The sequence below is a fragment of the Neolamprologus multifasciatus genome, chromosome 2, assembly GCF_963576455.1.
Source record: "Neolamprologus multifasciatus chromosome 2, fNeoMul1.2, whole genome shotgun sequence".
NCBI classification, from domain to species: Eukaryota; Metazoa; Chordata; class Actinopteri; order Cichliformes; family Cichlidae; genus Neolamprologus; species Neolamprologus multifasciatus.
Window position 1 is genome coordinate 18,760,109 of NC_140440.1, and position 19,504 is coordinate 18,779,612.

At 39.6% G+C, this 19,504-nt stretch overlaps 1 protein-coding gene across 1 annotated transcript in view; it reads left to right on the forward strand.

Moving 5' to 3' along the window:
* aff2 (AF4/FMR2 family, member 2) overlaps window positions 1–15,458 on the forward strand; it is a 193,499-nt gene extending 178,041 nt beyond the window's left edge. The window contains 4 exon segments of the mRNA XM_085173062.1: window positions 674–767; window positions 3,901–3,953; window positions 6,743–6,963; window positions 8,768–15,458. Coding sequence (XP_085029188.1) covers window positions 674–767; window positions 3,901–3,953; window positions 6,743–6,963; window positions 8,768–8,889 — 490 coding nt within the window. The 3' untranslated portion in view covers window positions 8,890–15,458.
* The last annotated feature ends 4,046 nt before the right edge of the window (window positions 15,459–19,504 follow it).

Below are 19,504 nucleotides of genomic sequence, written 5' to 3' on the forward strand. Positions count from 1 at the left end.
AGTTTTTATTTTGGAAAGAGCCATTTCTCTGTAATAAACTCTCTTTTCCAAAGATGAGTGATTTCTCGATCAGATAGATTTATTATTTTATCCCTTTGTTGTTTCAGCAACATTAAATTTAAAAACTGTACGTTTGAGTTAAAATATATATTTATAATTTTAATAAATGACAAATTAAAAAAGCATGAACTTTTTTTGTATCGAAAAAATATCGAACCGTGACACCAAAGTATCGAACCGAACCGTGAATTTTGTGTATCGTTGCACCCCTAGTATTTTCATGACAAATAAAATAAGATGTGGTATTTGACACATCCTACCACATTACACTAAATGTGTTCAGATTTGTTAGCCATGAGGCCCAGTGAATGTGGAGGCTTGATTTCCCCCCAAAAAATAGTGTTTTTTGCAGTCTTTTTTTGTATTTTTGTGACTGTGTGAGCTTCCCGTGACGCACAGCCGCTGTTTTGTTTTTTTTCTCCATTCACAGTATTATATATTTCCCACATTCCTTATTTCATTGAAGTTCTTCCTGATCCACAAGGATTTGAGGGGCACGTTTGAAGTCCGGGTGCATTCTGTGTGAATGACTTGAAAATAATATTGAGGATAGATCTTAAAAGGGAATTTGTACAGAGGACTCATCTGCCTTCTAATGCTTTTGTTTCCATAGTAACCGCTGTCTGTCTCTGCTATATCTGAGGATGTTCCATCTGAAGAAAGACCACGCTGTCAAGTACTCGCGGTCGCTCATGGAGTACTTCAAGGTAACACACACGCGCACACATACTTGGACACAGACTCCATTTCCCTCTTTGCTCGCTCTCTCTCTATCTCTCTCTCTGTGGAAAACACACAAAGCCAATTACAATCCCTCAAATATATTTCATATTCATTTTCATGGTGCCTGTGCATTAATTTTGCATGGCGTTATTAAATTCCATTCTTTCTCTTTGATATTAATGTATTAATTAGCTCCATCAATCATCACTGTGGATTGTTAGGGTTTAATGTGCTTGTTTTGATTAATTATGTTTAGTTTAATTAATTACTGAGGATGTCATTATCACAGTGCTGCATTTGCAGTGATGGGATTGGATTTCTGGGAAGCGACCGACTGGGGGGTTTATCTGTGCATGTGTGCGCAGTCTGTGTACATTCAGTAAGTGTTGACATAAAGTTGGAGCAGTTCATTTTAAAAAGGAAATGCTACACAACAACAGTCTAACCGTTTCTGTAATACACTTATCTGCATGACACATTCATTTAGCATTTTCAAAATTCACTAACGTTACGACCTATCTATTGTCCAGAAGTTCAGCAGAGGCTCACATTGTTTTAGCATTGCTTTTGCCAGACTGAAGGGTTTTATTACAAAATACCTTTTACATGATTTGAAAATGTGATTTGATTTGATTAATTGCCTCAAACTTAATTCATTTAAGTCTAATACTTCAGTCTGGCAGCCTGTCATCTATCAAACCGAAGATTTTTATTTTAATAAATAAATTAATATTTTTCTTGATCCGTCATCCTTCATCCATAAACTGAAACGTTGACAAAAACAAAACTATATTGGATGCATAAAGTTAAAAAAAAATTATATTTGCTGGATTATTTACTAAAGTAAGAAGAATGCAATATATAATGTTTGTGTATTTTTAGTGCTAGTACGTGCTCATCCTGTTTGTGCTGTTAGCAAACTGATACAGCTACATACATTAACAACCCACCTTTCTGTGTGGAGTTTGTATGTTCTCCCCATGTTTGCGTGGGTTCTACCCGGATATTCCTATCACAGTCCAAAGACATGCAGTTAGCAGGGTCAGGTTAATTTATGACTCTAAATTGCTCAAAGGTGTGAATGGGAGTGCAAATGGATAGAAAAATGTAAATGGATTAAGACAACATGTCAGTCAGTTATTGTATGAAAAAATAAGTATGATCTTATACTGATCAGCCACACACTGTTCACTCTGTAGTGTATAATAAAACATTGATATGCAAACTTCTGTTTGATTGAATACACAGCCACACATATTAACAGTTATTTATCTGATATTAAACTTTTGATATTATCTCAATGTAACTATAAATGTAATGTAAGCATACTATAAATAAATAAACATAAATAAAATATAAATAAACATCACAATGTAGAGCTATCAAAAATGGGTATATTCAGTATTTGCTACATTTGATCTTTCTGTAACAAACTTAAAGTGATACAATGTTTAAAGTGTTACAGGTGCGTAAATGCTACAAATGGATCATTTTTGTATTGTGTTACAAATGTAACATTTAGCGATGTTATGTGGCTGCTAGGCAAAATGTTGGCATCATTTTATCTAATATAGTTAAGAGCAATGAGCGGGCTAAGCTGTGCCGCAGTACCGGGTCTAGCAGCTCAACTCCTGACTGTGTAGGAGGAGACTGCAGGCAAACTATTTGACTATTTTTTTGCATTATAGTCAAATGAACAGATTTCTGTTGGGATCCATGTCTAAATGAATTGTGAGTAAAAAGTACATAATCCCCATGAAACCAGATTTTTTTTTTTTTTTTTTTACACTCTCACTTTTGTGTGAATTAAATAATCAAGATATTGTGCAATAACGGTGTTTTGGAGTATGGTGGCACGGTGGTTAGCACTGTTGCCTCACAGCAAGAAGGTCCTGAGTTCAATTCCACCATCAGGCCGGGGTCTTTCTGTGTGGAGTTTGCATGTTCTCCCCGTGTTTGCGTGGGTTCTCCCAGGGTACTCCGGCTTCCTCCCACAGTCCAAAGACATGCAGCTTGTGGGGATAGGTTAATTGAACAATCTAAATTGCCCATAGGTGTGAATGCGGGAGTGAATGTGAGTGCGACTGGTTGTCTGTCTCTGTGTGTTAGCCCTGCAACAGACTGGCGACCTGTCCAGGGTGTACCCCACCTCTCGCCCTATGACAGCTGGGATAGGCTCCAGCGCCCCCCGCGACCCTGAAAAGGATAAGCGGAAGCGAATGGATGGATTGTGCAATATTTACTGAGCTGTAGGGGTTCTAGTTAACCTCCTAGGACCTGGTGTCCACATATGTGGACATCACATTTTGGGTTGTCTAGACCAAAATACTAAATTTTGCTCTACAAGAGCCTGATATCCACTTACGAGGACCTTATACTGCCTCTGTTTTATCACAATTTAAAACAAATATCCTCATATGTGGATCTCATTTTTCTTAGAAACAAAAATTGGCTAAAAAAGAAATCTGGTGATTCTTTGGGACCCAATGCATGTAAAAACAATCAGCCCAAATATCAAAGAGAAATTAAAAATTCATGCCATGGAAGAGTTCGGGTCTTAGGAGGTTAAGCTAAGTGTGTACTGTTATTGTAGTACACAGAGACAAATGTGTTGTTTTTCTAATCCATGTTATCATTTTTCATTCTTCATGTCATAGTTTTTTGCTGTATGCAAAATGGCATTTTATTCTAACAGTGGAGGAACGTTTACTTAAAGTGCACTTCAGCACAAGTTTGTTTTTCCAGTCTATTCCTAATCACACAGCTGTGGCTACTCATTAGTTTACAATTAAAGATTTACATTTAAAAACTTGGAGTACAGATCTTCTAAGTTTATTTGCATAAAGAGGTCAAGTTGTTAACTATTTCACAAAAAAACAAAATATTGTTACTTTTTTTCTTCATGCTCCTTTTATTTTTCTGTGAAACCAACTAATTTGAATTCTTAAAATTCACCAGCATTTTCCTCGTATTATTAATAGTGCAGTGTTTTGGAGGTAGGACTGCACCTGTAATTTGTTTTGTTGTATTTACTGGAGTGAATGAGCTGACTCCTTCCTCTACAGCTGGAGAGCTGTAAACAACACGGTTTAATACATTTCTGTTTTTGTTATTCAGAATTCAGCCAAGAGTTCCCACCAAGCACCCTCTCCCTGGAGGACCAATGGAAAGTGAGTATACATACACAGGCACACACACACACATGCAGTACCCCCCACCCCCCACCCCTTCACCTTGATAATTGAGAATTTATAATTCACCGGAGCTCTGCTGCAGAATACCGTGTCGACCCTGACAGCCACTTGCTCAAACAAACCTTCAGGAAGCAAATAAAGGGACTGATTTGTTGTAGATGTGAGAAGGAGAAGACTGGAAGGGCTGCCGGGTGTTGGGTGAGAAGGAGTGATGGAGGGAGTGATAATGGATGGAGGCGAGGCGTGGAGGACCTGCGGATGTGAAGCTAATGAGTTTGGACAGCTATGACGCTGGGGGGGGGGGGGGGGGGGGGGCACTGAATCAGGCACAAGTTGTGGGTCAGCAATGGTCAAGGCCACATCACAGACATTACATCATGTCAGGAACACACACACACAGCTGTGCAGGACAGGGAGCAGTTTGCACTAATGTATCCACGTCAAAGCTCTCTGTCACCGTTTCTATAGTTTGCTGTAATGCCAATAACAAAACACTGTTAATCTAATTTCCTACACAGTTAATGTAATGAGTTGTTACTCTTTACATTGCCCTTGAGTCACAGGGGGGTAAAGAACCCACCTCCTTCGAGCATGCTAACAGCTCCACATGAAGAAAAAAGAAAAGGTGACGTCTCTCTATTTATGCTCACCCTCATATTTAAAACAAATAAAATACTAAAAATTATTATTTAAAAACTAAATAAGAAGGGGGGGGGGGGGCACAGGACACAAAGAGAGATTTGAACAGTAACATTGTGACAAGAAAATCTTTGTAGCTGGGAATGATTTCCAGACTGGGAAAAATAAATCCACCTTACCTCAAAAAATGATGCAGATGTCTGGCTTTTGATATTTACATAGACAAAGTCCAAAGTCAGAATTCAAAACATGAGCACACAGTATTAAAACAATTCTGGGAGCGCAATAATTAACCTCATTCTGACCACATTTGTATGTTGTATTTTTTTGTGTTTACTTTCTTTGGTGGATGTTTTAATAACCACGTACAGTTCGGTCCCACAGACAATCCTGATGTGACCAAAGTGCAGATGTTTTATAAACGTTTTGCACTGTTTTAGGAATTAAAGACATTTTTCTAATAAGTCCCACACTTTCAGAGACTGAAAGTAAAAAGCTGCTCTATTGGATCGAGCTGTCCAGTTACTTTTTAAGCCTCTAAAATCAGGGATTGTTTATCCTTATCCAGGGTCACAGTTGAGTTAGCGTCTATCCTAGCTGTTATAAGATGTTAGGCAGGGACAGCCTGGACAAGTTGAGTATATCACAGTAACTCCTAAACAGTTTATGCAAAATCCTTGTAAAACAAGGTGTTTTACAAGGATTTAAGTCTGCACTTAAATCCATCGTGGTGGAGTACAGAGGCATAAGTACAAAAATCCTGCTTTAACCTTCGTTTAGCTCCTTGCATCCGTCCCCTTATATGTACGCGTCTGTCTCATGTAAGCAAACGTGTCTGTGTGCTGAGGTTGGATATTTGATATGGATTTCTGTGTGTCTTGTTTTACTTACTCAGGATGTCCATCAGCATCTTTCAGCTGATTGTTTTGGATGTGAGGCCGCACTTAAAAAATGATTTGGTTCAGTCTCATCTGTTGTCAGTTGCTGTTTTCGCCATTCCAGCTGTAAACACACAACATTGGCAACCCACGGATAAAAAGTCAGACTTTCGCTTAGAGTCGTTGATGACAGAGCTAAACGGAGAAAGAATTTTAGACCTACATTCATCTGGTGACCAGCAGCACAGCTGCAAATCAATGATAATGCTGCTCTGCGGGCAGTGGAACAAGCTATAAACACCACACTGACAACAAATGGCCAGAAAAACATAATAAGAGCAGCTTTAAAAATCACATTGACAGTATTGTTGCAAATAGTTTCCTTCTTATTCCCTGCTGCCTTCTGTAATGTGACAATATTTGACTTTTCTTGCAAAACCTAGAGACGGTTTAAAAGATGGAAGTAGTTCCGGTCCAACAAGCAAAGTGCTTTTAATCTAATGTCCAGCAGGGGGCGCCTCCCCTGGTTACAAAAAGAAGACATCATTGAGTTTAGTAAACACTTTCCTGATTTGGCTCATTCACTGGTTTCCAGTATTATAGTTAAGCTACTTTCAGCTGGTCCCTTTTCACACCACAGCAGGAAGCTCCACACCACATCCACTTCCTAAGACAACCCCAAAGAGGATTTGTGTGTCCTGCTGGAATCAAACCAGCAACCTTTTCGTTATCAAACAAATGTGCTAACCACTTCCTGGTATAATAGAATAAAAATGTATTAAGTAATTGTATAATTTCATTTTTAAAACCGTGGTCTTTATTAGAGTCTGAAGGCTGGATTATCCAGCGTGTGTCTGTTAGTCGTGCCAATGGGCGCTCGCTGTCCTGGCTTTCAAAGTCAAACTGTCACTCATCACAGCTGGTTTTAAAGCAGCAAGAAGGCGAGGGGGAAAATCTCCAGCTCAAGCCTTCAAAACAGGACTTCTCCATGAGAGATGTCACGATGGAAACATTCATCTTTTATACTGTCTGTAGCAACTCGACTGCAACTACAGCATCTATCATATCTAACTTGAGTTAAGATCGGAAGCCGGTCACTTGTTGACCGCCTGACATATAAATTATACAAACAGCACAGACATTGTAATAATTATTAAACTGAGGTAAAAACAGTGAACAGGTCTTTTTTATGGCATACAGGGGCTCCCTGTGATGTCACTGGGACTTATTGCATTTCCATATTTTCAGGGTCAACGGGACTCCGTCTCCTCTGTCGCTTAGCCCTTCTCCAGCCAGCAACGGAGGAGGAGCGGGAGGAGGATCCGGAGGTGCACCGGGGTCATCGGGCAGCGTGGCAATCCCCCAGCGGATTCACCACATGGCTGCCAGTCATGTTAACATCACAAACAACATCCTGCGGAGCTACGAACACTGGGAGACGGCTGACAGACTGGCCGCTGAGAGCCAAGGTAGGACGGCACAAGAGCGCGTACTGCTGGATGTATTTTCACATGGGCGCCAATACACTGCTGAATATTTACTGTCACCACCGCAAGTTCATATCTCTAACATCTGGATACATGATGATTAACATGACAGGCATGCAAACTATGCCATGTACATGTGACTCATACATGTGGTAAAGGAGTCAGTTTGAGTAAAACAGCTTTACTCACGTGTTGAAGATACTGAGAAAGACTGCTGAACACGTAAAAACTTTCAGCAGGAGTTTTTGTTTTTATTTTTATTTCTTATTATTTATTTGATCCTCTCTGTGAGCTCTTTGCACGGGTTTTAGCCATAGACTGTATATCAAAAATGGATACCAACAGTGAAGCCAGTGTCGGCCAGCAGGGGGCGACTGCATGGTCGTAGGTGTGGTTCTATGAGAACACCCCCCTGCTTCTACTTGGTCTATGACCTCTGTAAAGACTTTGTGTGAATCATGGTTTCCATTAAAGTCACAAAGGTCAATGAAGGATCACAAACAGGCCGGCCAATCTTAAGATTTACAAGTTACTACCATGCTGGAGCGCTGAGTTGAAGTACTCATTTTTCATTTATATCCAACTTACTGTGGAGGTTTTTTTGTTGTATTTTTTTAGACTAAAGGCCTTTACACACCGGAAACCTAAAACCTGTCCAAATATTTTATGTGTTAAAGTTGTTTTTCGGATTTGGCTATTCTTAATGGAGCCATTCACACCAAATGGTCGAACTTGCAGCATTTATTTTCTTGGACCAAGCTTGATTTTTCAGATTTTTGGGATGCGAGTAAACAGATCAGACCAATCAGGTAGCTGCGTTTGGTAACAAGTGCACTCGTAGCTCAGAACTTGCACCAGTACTAAATATACAAATAGTAAAATAATACTGTTTTATTCAGACACACAGCTAGATGCTGCTGATTCTTAGAAATGACTTTTCTGCCCCATCACATCAGCTCAGCTGCCCCACTGATATCCTGAAATATGAACCAAAGCACTCCTGGATCAAACCATGAAATCCTCCCCTGCTGCCTTCTCTTGAGAATTAAATGAACCCAAAATCATCTCAGTTTCTTCCTTTTGTTTTTAGAAATATAAGGACCAGCTCATCATCGCTCAATGTCGACTTCATCTTTTGTCATAGTGCGGGTTTTTTTGGTTTTGGTTTTGAGGACAAAAATACAACTTGTTCGGTGTAATTCTGAATTACTCCATTTGCAACGACCTTAAGACTAAAAGCTAGTCTACACTGGTGTCCACAAAAAACAACTTGAGCTGATGTTGTAAGTAGCAACCACAGAAAGTGACATTTGGTGATTTAAAGTGTTGACGGGCAAAATAATCCCAAATTAAATTTTCCTCACGCTCACAGTTTGAAGCAACTACCAATTAGAGTGAAGGATACCACTGGTTGGCAAATAAGAGAGTGGTTAATATGTTAGGTTACCGTGGCAACCAGGGTCTGTAACGTCTACCAGTTACCAACTAACCAGCGCCAAACCGATTTGTGATGAGTTGCTTCCTGTGTGGTCGCCCGTATAAACATGAGCTGTATGAAAGTGAATGTTAAAGCTCTTAAAACCTTTGCAAAGAAATGTTCACTAGTCGACTAGTGAAAACAGACGCCAGGCGTGGCTTGTAGGACCAGCAATGAATAAAGAACGAGCCTGACTTTTGCCCCATGTTGCCCACAGCTCCACTGGAAAAACACCAGCTGTAGTTTGTGTGTTTCATTTAAGCACAGAGGTGCTCTCAGTAACACTGTCTCCCTCCTTCCCTCCCGTAGATTTCTTCCAGGAGCTGGACTCTGTGATGGAGCCGTTGAGTCAGCAGAGCAGCATGACAGAGCTGGTTCGCTACGTAAGGCAGGGACTGCACTGGCTCCGCATAGAGGCTCACCTGCTGTGAAGACTGGACTAGAGCCAACATTAAGAAAAAGAAGAAATGGGCTGGGAGCTAGAACTCGGGTAACAAGTGAGATGAGACCCAGAACGATGCTTCAGTTCCCACTGGGATCCTTTGAATGTCTTTACACCATGCATGGTAATATAATGGCTTACACCAGGTGGATTAATTGGGCTGAAATCACCTTTAATTAGGAGTGAACAGTAACTAAGTTTGGGGATTTCAGCTGTGAACCACAGAATACAAATGATCATATTAACAATTTGGCTGATGCTGCTTTTTTGGGGGGAGCAACAGTATACAAGTGAGAGTAGCTTTAACTCCTGAAGGGAACGCACATGTTCCCAACCTCATCTCCCAGTTTCACTGAGATGGGTTCATTCTCCAACACAACAAGTGTGAGGCTGAATGTAGGGAAAGAGCTCAACAGAGGCTCACCTCCTCCAGCAGTGGACCAGAAATGTGTCAATGATTAGGAAAGAATTAAAGCTTTAGGCTGATATTGATCCAAGTGGAAGAGTACCAGTCCAATCTATTAGTTAAGGACCACACTGGTAAAGAGGCTCAGCTACAACCACTAATGGAGGCTAAATTCATTGCACTTCTTTTATTTCACTCCATCTTCAGTCTTTAAAGAGGGATCCTCAACAACCAACCAAAAGATAGAACCTGCTAGCACTGTGTATAAAGTCTAAAACACAGTTATGCCTGACTTGTTACTGCAGTTATTAGTTAGTACAGAGTTACTTTGTTACATTTAAAGCCTCAGTCACACTAGAGAAAAAAAACAGGACAGCTATCTGTTTGTGATGGGGAGGATCAGCTGTTGATCGGTGACTGCACTGAACTTGTTCCACTTACAGTGAGTCGGTGCAATCAGCTGGTTGCCCAGAGATTGAGCAGCACTCAACCTCTGCTTCACCACTTCCAGTTGCAAGGCAGTTTGCACAAGTTGACAGGATTGCCCGTCAAGCAGCAACCTGTCTCCAAAACAGAGTCCAACTCAGACTGACTGCAGTCGCTCTCTAGACAGATTCGATTATTTGCATCAGTCTGCACAGATGAGCACAAACTTGACATATTTGCGACAGGGAACTCGGCTCAAATGGTTGTTGCGTTCTGGTTATATTCCTACATCAAAGCAAGACTTGCCGAGCCCCCACTATCAGAGCTACGTGACTTTTGCTGAGGAATTTTCTGATTTCCTGTTTCCAGTCTATGATCTTCTGCAGTTCATGTCAATTTCTGTGCCTGTAGACGGCAACATATTTGTGACAGATGGCAACAGATTTTATATTTTCACCGATTTATTGCCATTAATCAATGTATTATCACAAACAGATTACACATATTTGCCAGCTTGACCCCGTTCACAATCGCAAAGTGACTCCCTGTTTTTCACCATAGTATTGCACCAAAGTAGGAGACTGAGCAGTCGGACACCTGGTCGCCATTTTCAGAGCAACCGTTTCAGAGTTTCCCTAGTGTGACTGTAGTGTGACGTGATGACATTTCGGTTTAGTAAAAATATCTATTACTCTGGTTTAATTTGGGAGTAAAGAAGTTAAACTGTTACTCTCAACAATGGCAAAATTAACTTATTGGCAGTTCAGGAAGAACCTTTATGCCACATTTAATTTCTGAAAAGCGCTCAGTGCAGTTGGGTTTTGTGTTTCTCCTTAGTATCACACAGACAGTCTACCCCACTCCCACCCGGCAAAGCCCGAGATTCACACAGTTTAAACAAACGAAGACTAGCAAAAAGGCAATCTTTGCTAATGAGATTTTTGTATTTAAATGAGGATCTTTTGACCAAATAAAATTGTAAACTACATTACAGGTACGATAGGGCAAAACTTCAAAAATATCTAAAGTCTTGTAGTATAGGGTGAAGTTTCAGTTTTGTGGGCTACCAGAACAAACATCCAGTTTGCTGGACCTACAAATAAGGGCTTTCTTCCATCACATAAAGCATCTGTCTGGTTCTTCTCTTGCTGGTTATGAGCTTTTGTGAAATTCCACTCAGTTCTGTTCCCATAGTAACCACCAACTAAAAGGCGTCAAACACTTACTGGGGGAAAAAACTACAAGATTCAGTATGATTTGGCTCTAATTAAGCCCCCACCCACATGCAGAGCAAGTAAACAGGGTGAAACTGTCACGTCGGCTTTTCTGCCCTGATGTCAGAAACAAAAACTATATCTGTGACTTTGTACAGCACGTAATGAGATAAAAACAAATGCCGGGTGTCTTTATAGTTCGCTTTCCACACATTTGTTGTGCTGTGTCGTTAGTGTGTATACGTGTACAGCTTATTGTGAAGTCTATTTAAAATCATTACCTGACCGAACAATAACGATGTTTGTGTACAATAATGTACAGACTGTGACTCCTGAAAACAGTGTTTCTTGTGTCTTGTGAATGATTCAATGTGAGCGAATGAGGGAGTGCTGCAGGTAAATGGGGCATCTACGTATGTGTGCCAGCGCGCAGGCTATAGCTGCATTTACAAAGCGCCAAAGTGATTTTGAAGTCATCGTGGCGCATTAAAAACAAGAGACCACGCTGTTTCTACGTTTTCACGTTCGCCTTCAAGACTCCAAATCAGTTTATTATGGTCTTTGTAAATCCAGCACATTAAGCATGAATTTTTAAGTTTTGGATCATTTGACCATCGCTGAATGTGTATGGAAGACAATGCGGATGTGAAATGTAATTTTCACTTTGACAAAAACAAAAAAGGAAAAAAAAAAGGAAACTCAAGTGCCTCTATTTGTGTCCAGTGGGAATTGCTCTATTTATTTAAAACAAAGAATGAATCTAAATGATTTTCCATACCATATTGGTATAAATATGAGATTGTTTTTCGTAAAATCAAATGTTTCCATAAGCTTTTTACTGGCGTTTATGAAGACACCAGGGTTTGGCTTTAAAAAAAAAGAAGAAAAAAACAAACAAACAAACATGTGATAATGTGCCAAATTAGCATCTGTTGCTGTGTTTTCTCTTTTTGACGGTTTGAGCAAGTATAGGTTTGTCTGAAATGCCTGAAAATTTTAAGTCATCGCATGCAATAAATGATAGCTTCAGACCAAGAACTACTTGTGTCCATTTTGACAAAGAAAAAAAAAGTATATTTCTTGTTACATAAGTCACATGCAGTGTTGAAAAGGTCGACGTCTCATGAAAATACACAGCCATTTAAATGCACAACACTACAGCTAACAGTCTGAAACCTCAAGAACATTAAACCTTAAAGAAATAAGTGGACATTTTGGGAATATTTTTCTTACTTCTTTCTGAGAATAAAAACTCGCATTTGTATATGAAATATAGAACTTATAACTAGCAGCTATTTTATGTAAATTAGTAAAAAATTTAAGCTCAGTGAATGTATATGAAAGATTGACGTAACCACCCAACAGTCTTCAAAAACTACAGTTTTGAAGCTTTATGTCTTTCTTTGTTTTTGAATCAGATGTGACTATGTTTTAAAAAAAAGAAGAGGCTAAGCTAGCTTGTGTAGTTACAAGCTAGCCTTTTTAGCGAGCTATATCGACAATTCACTGATCTAACTGGGAAGCTAATACTAGCTGTTGCTACTAGCTTAAAACAAAGTAGACGAAAACCATATCAAACAAGTGGTTATGCCCATTATACATAACTTGTTTTAATACAACAAATAAAAATCAAATGGTTTACATTTGAATAAAAGGCATCTCTATTTTTGTTGTACGCTAAATTTATGCTTTTTAAACGGTATAAAAGATGGACGTAGCTAACATGATATCCCATTTTAGATCCTAAACATTACCATTTTCACGATTTTAGTTTCAAAATACCAGATGTCACAAGGACGGGTGGGTTTAAACGTGAAACCACTTGCTCACTGGTAAACTACTTGTTAATCATAAATTAGTTAGCTAAGTAAGTTAGCTAAGGAACCAAATTATCCTACACATCCAAACGTAGTATAACCAAGACTTACAGTGTTGCCAACTCCTCAGTAAGGAAAATTGCTATTGGTTGTCCTAAAAGTCGCTAGAAGTTGCTAAATGACGTCATCGCCTAATTTGCATAATTGGTCATGCTAATGTAATTGTAACCTACGTTGTTGGAGAGAGAAACAACATCGTGGAAGAGACATAAAGTGAGTAAAAATTGCATTTAGAACTACAAATTAAATCTCTTTCAGCAATTATTGTTTTTTTTAATGTCACAATTCCAACCCTACTCCTCTATCCGGGCTTGGACCAGCAAAAGTAACCCGAAAATGGCACTCTGGTGGTTACTTTGTGTGAGTGGGTGTGTGTTTATAAGTAGTTTTAAACCTTGTGATCCACAAAACAGCATAACAGTAAAAGGCGAACTGACTGCGTTACAGTCAGTGCGGGAGCAGCAGCTTCGCTCATGTGCGATTCATTTGCAGTCTGGACGCACAGGTGTGAACATCTGCTGCCCTGATAGCAGCGGGGGGAGGACTATCCTCCGCCTGTGGGCGCTTTGGCACGAGTGAGGTGCCCACGGCAGCACCGCTGCTTGTTGAGAATAAGAGTGATACGCGTTTTCACGTCAAAAAGTCGTCATAAATAAGTCTCCAATAATACCAGAAAAAGTCGCCAGATTTGTCGCTAGTCGCTTTTTAGAAAAAAAGTTGCTAAGGGAGTCTGAAAACTCGCTAAATATAGCGACGAAGTCGCTAAGTTGGCACCACTGCTTACATAATACACCATACGGTAACAGCAACCACAGCTAGTGCCATCTGGTGGCCTTCAGAGACAATGCAGGTTTAAGGCTTAATTTTTTGACCTAGAAGCTACGTTCATGTTTTATACGTGTATGCTGATGCTAGCTACATCTAGCGTTTTACTGTTTAAACATTGGAAATAAGACTATTTCCCAAAATGTCAAACTGTTCCTTTAAAATGGACTCATGGTTCTTCATCTGAACGACTAAAATGCTTACTAATCACCATTTAGACAGCTGTCCAAGCTCCACTTTCTGTTGCTTAATAATAATGCTTTTTACAGTTGTTTTTTGTATTTATTTGAGGTCTTGAAGCCAAATTAGGATTGTCCCAGCGAGCCACTGAACTTCTACAACAACCTGTGAACACTACCCGCAAACCGTTTCTCTCTGACCTCAGTCGTTTAAAGTCGATAGTTGGTCCGCAGTGTTGCTCAGTCCAATTCAATGATGTTTGGTGTTGTTTTGTTTTATGGTGAAACTGTGATGTTACTATATGGTTATTGTTAAGTTCACTTAATGGTCCCTTATTCTTCTTGTATGCAGCGGTACAATATACAATAATATGCTGTAAAAAGTCAGAAACATTGCATTTGTGACATGGGAAATATCAGTTTCATTCCACTATGCTACATGTCACATGACAGCTATGGTAAATGTTGAATTCATGCAACAGTTTATTTATATGCAATGTCAATATGTGGGTATATTCTGAAACATTTTGAAGACAGACTTTTCTCAGCATGGCCTTTTATTCTGCTGGCATCTTATTAAATATCCCATTAGCTCCTGTTGCATTATCACAGTTGTCAACTTGTTTATCGAAGGCAGAAACATCATCACTGCTGTTGTGATTACAATAGAGCTAAACACACTGATTTATTTTTTGACAGCAGATGGTAGCAAGCCGATAATACACTGATAATCTCTCCAGTAGTGACGAGTGTCTCTAATATTTGTTTGCATTTCACAAAATCACAGATTCGCTTTGATTGCCAAAACTGTCTCATACAGTAAATGAACTAGCAGGATTTAAAAGGATAATAAAGGGTTTGATTTTTTCTTCTCAAATTCCTGTAATCTACCAGAGAGATGTTTTCTTTTCTTTTGTGTTCGTCCTCATTCGTTCTACTGTCAGAGTCATGCAGCAGTGTTACAAATAAGAATTATCCAATAAATAAATAACCTCAACAAATAAATTTGTTGAGGTTAGTGGACTGTTCTTTAGTAAAGAAAAGTTGGCATTTCTGGAAATGTTCTGATTTGCCTTACAAAGAGATGAATACATCAGCACCACTCTCACGTCAGTGTAAGTTAGCCTAGCTTGGCATTAAGCTAGAAAGCAGTGGAAAGCTGCATCCCTATCTCTATTCAAAGTCTAAAAACTGCACCTCTAAAACTAATACGTACAGCTCTGCTATCACTTCCAACATAAATGAAGACAGAAAACTAAACAGCAGTGACGTTTGTAAGGTTACTGGCTTTGGGCTAGCTGGGATATAATGATGTGCTTTGTTAGCATAATGCTAACTTTTTTCCACTGCATAAAAGTTAACATGAGGGTTCCCGATGGTTAGGGACAAATGCAATCGCATGGTAGGATGCTATAAACGGACCAAACTTCAGTCAGGAGAACAACTGAGATCATCCATCCGCAATACGAGGTTAGTCATTAATATACTGCAACAACATGGGAATAGAGCAGCTGCCAGACAATTCAACATTAATGAATCAATGGTACAGAAGTGGAGGAAGCAAAAGAATGAGTTGAGTAAAGTTTGACATATCTGACTGTTTTGTTTCACTTAATGCGCCTTATAATCCGGTGCGCCTTATGGTCCGAAAATTACAATAAATTAATATCTTGGTACAATTTCTAAGTCATATACGAATACTGACATTCTGCACCATCTTGTGGTTCAGAATGGTACTACACCAGAATCTTAACAGCGACATACAACACAAACTACAACATAATATTCACAATTATTATTATACAACACTAAAAGAAAAGGATTACATTTGAGGGGCCTTAAAGTCACCTGCCTTGAGTTATGGGATGGGTAGTTCACCAATAAAAGTATTTATGTACACAGTCTGCTACTTCTGCATAGTCATGATTCACTTCATATCTGTCTTGCTTGGTTCAAGGCTCGAATAAACATTCAAGCCTTTTGTTAAAGGCTTGAATTTGTGGAAGTGGGAAAGTCATTTCTGGAACCAGAGCCCTTAAAAACATGGGCGGCCACAAACATGCTGCGATTTCAGATAATATCTCTGCAGTACGATACTTAGCCACTTTCTGTTGATGGCAAAATATTTGAAAAATATAGAAGTAAAGAACGCACCACCTCTTGGAGACACTCTGCAATTGAGTTAAAATTAGTGTATTCATAGTGGAAAGTAGAGACACCCCAGGAGAGAGAGGGCGGAGTCTCTGTCCAGCAGTTCTAAGTGGCTGTATCGTTAGCCCATTTTAGAAGATTAACCCCACTTTTAACATTTTAGCTAGGCTAGGCTAGGCTAATGAGCTTATGGTTCTGAGCCCATATTAAACATCTGGCATGAAAGTGGTGTCCTGAAAAGAAAAGCAACAAGAACATTTCCTATAATGCCCTTTTATTTCTGTAAATTAGCACTTTGTGTTTTATTAATTGACGAGGATAGATAAAATACTGACTATTCTAAAATAAAATTTCTATTAATACTTTCATCAGCACTTCAGTTGTATCATGTTTTCTATTTTACAGTAAATTGGAAAAGTGGAAAAAAGCAAAAGCAAAATCATATTTCCAAATAGTCCATGATATTCCTTCTGCGATCACGTGACCTTCTACCAGGAAGCCTTCACTGCCTTGTGTGTAGCATTCCTGTGATTGCTATTTTGCTTTTCTTCCTGGAACATAACAGTGTTAAATCATGTGGGAAATCAAAACGGTCCAAGTGTAACCGACCCATTTAACAGGAAGTTTCTTTAAGGTTTTCAGTCACTCCGTTCCCTGCGGTGAAAAACTGTTGCTCGAATAAGCTCGTTTCTGCTTCGCGACTCTTAATAATGTCCAAATTAATCTCGAGAAGGGCAGCAGCTTTTAAACTATAACAGTGTAATTGCTCAAGATTCATTGGTGAAAAATTGTCATCAGCTCATCTAGCCTTTTTCTCTTTCATCTTTGTTGCGGTGGAAGAATAGCGCCATCTTCCTGATTAGTGCAATAAAGCACATGGCTGAATTCCCGCCGCATGAATACAGCGTACGCCACGTGTGGTATTCAGTGACGTTAAAATGCTTAAATCCAAACTGTGACGTGTTAGTTAGGCAACCAAATAAGTTTAAGACTGTGTATCTGAAGCCTGACACTGGTGGTACAGCAGCAGCACAGTGCCTCTGATCCAGCCTGACTAATCTGTCTGTGAATCTGATGCACATCACTGGCATAACGAAACATTGTAAAGAACGAAATAAAAGTTCTGTCCAACACGGATTGCATTGTATTTCTAAATGTGTTGCACAGTTTTTTTCTGTTTCTATCAGTGCTATCTTTTGGCCTTTTCTATGGTTCTTTTTATAATGAAGTTGTTCTATGTGATGATCAAAAGTTGTGATGCAGTTCCATTGTTTTTAAATATTTAATGTCTCTAAAATATGGATTAAAATCTGTTTGAAGCAGCCATCCTGCCGTACTCACTGTCTTCTTTCTGTCTTTTTTATTGCATTTGGGCTGAGGTCTTTAAAGTTGCCTTGCAAGGATGTGCTGAACCTCCCTTTGACATTGCATGTAGAGGCAACAGCAGAAGGCTGAGACATTTCCAAAGGTTCCAGCAAGTGTGTTTTTTTCCCTAATGAACCAAATCAGCCAAATTTTACACTCAAGATTCTTTTATAAATAAAAGAGCGGCTCTGACGTAGATTTTAAGAGCCAAGCTAGTCTTCTTATTAGCACTAATGAACTCTTACTCTACATCATAGCAACTATTAGCCTACTTCACCATGCATGATTAATTCATTGAATGTAGCCACGCATTAGAATTCAAGAGGGAATAAGCGGGCTGTGTGCGTGATGGCGGAAAAGAGAGATGGACCTCAGAGTGTGAGAGAGAAATGAAAAGAACCAAGGACAAAAAAAAGTCTATTTTCTCAGAGACGTAAATCCCGTCTAATTCGGTGTTTCCATAAATGAATAAGGAGGTGGAAACTATTTTCAGGCCTTCAGATATCCTGCTCTCAGTGCATGTGCATGTCCTTGGTGCAGAGGCAAAACACTGACAGCTTAGATTTATAGCTTTAATTGCCACAGGTAACCATGCAGTCAAATAGGCTCTCAGATACGGCTTAGAAACAGACTTACATTTAAGAAGTAACCATGATTTGAATAGAAGACAAAAATGCACGATCGAACGAGCGCCGCCAAGGATCACGATATCTTTAACACATCATTTATTAATTAGTTTAAGAAGAAGGAAGAAGGAAGGCAGCACAAGTCCACCTCTGTCTTTACCAAAACCTCCTTGGATTTATTCTCTGTGATGTTTCTGTAGGGTGTTGAGACAATTGGTTAGAAACACAGCTAATGGGGCATGAGCACTGGAACCTTGATGCGCGCTGCTGCTATCGACTTTTACATGTGGACTGGCGCTGTGATCAAGATAGCCGATGTGCAAACCCCCACCCGCCTCCACCCCCTTTGTGAGCGGTCCCAAAGCACAGACGAGTTGGGAAAGCTCATTATCCATTCCTATGTTATATTCTTACAGACTGAATAAAAGCCTGGCATCAAAGAATGCTAGACTTGACTTTGAGAAGCAGATGGCCCATTTTAAATGTATACTCAAATGCAGGCTTTTTGAAAAACAATGCCTAGATTTTAAGTGGAGAGAAGAATAAATATTAGTAGATGAGATCTGTATGTTTCTGAAATAATTTTTTTTTCCTGTTTCTAACAGCAGTAATAGGCCAGCTCTGTGTGTTTACAGGAAACTTTCAGCTAAACAAGTCAAGGAAGAGTCTAGCAATAATTGAGGAACCAGACACCAGAAAAAGTGAAAGTCAGTGACCTGCTGTGACAGGTCACTAATGGTTATTTCATGTGGCCATGTCCCACATGAAATAACCATGTAGTACCAATGGCAGTGAAGCATACCCCTGATAGAGAGATGACAGGATAGTAAAGACATACATACAGATATTTATAGTGAATATTTTCTGGAAATGTTTCACAGGACTCTGCAGCACTGTGAAAAACTGAACACTTTCTTTCTACTTCCATAGGGATTAAGGAGCTAGGTATCAGCCAGTTGCTGCTGATGACATGCACTTGACTAACTGATCATCAATAAGTGTTAGCGCCAGTTCAGGTGTGTGTTAACACAATACCACAATCTTCTGTCTGAGCACATTCACCCCAAGGTCAGACAGTCAGCCTCAGTTAGCATGTTAAATACTAAAGTTCATGCATAATTATAAAAACACTGAACAAGCTTGTTTGGAAGGGTCACCAGGAGAAAGCCTCTTCTCTCTCTAAACAGAACCTGGCAGCACAGCTGAGGTTTGAAAAGGCTAACAGACTGAAGGACTCCTGAAACAATGTCCTTTGAACAGACAAGACATAAGTAGAGAAAAACAAACACAGCATATCAGCTCACAAGCCCACTGGTGCAGGGGTGATGGTTTGGTTTGAAGCAACAGGACTTGGGCACCTTGCAGTTATTGAATTGACTACGAACTGGATTCTATATTCAAATGTGAGGCCAACATTGATCCGAAGGACAGCAGCAGCACGTTGAAATGGCCCAAAGTCCAGACTTCAACCAATTAAAAAGCTGCAGTGGGACCAGTGAGGAAGCTGTGCATAATCAAATGCCTGGAAACCTCAA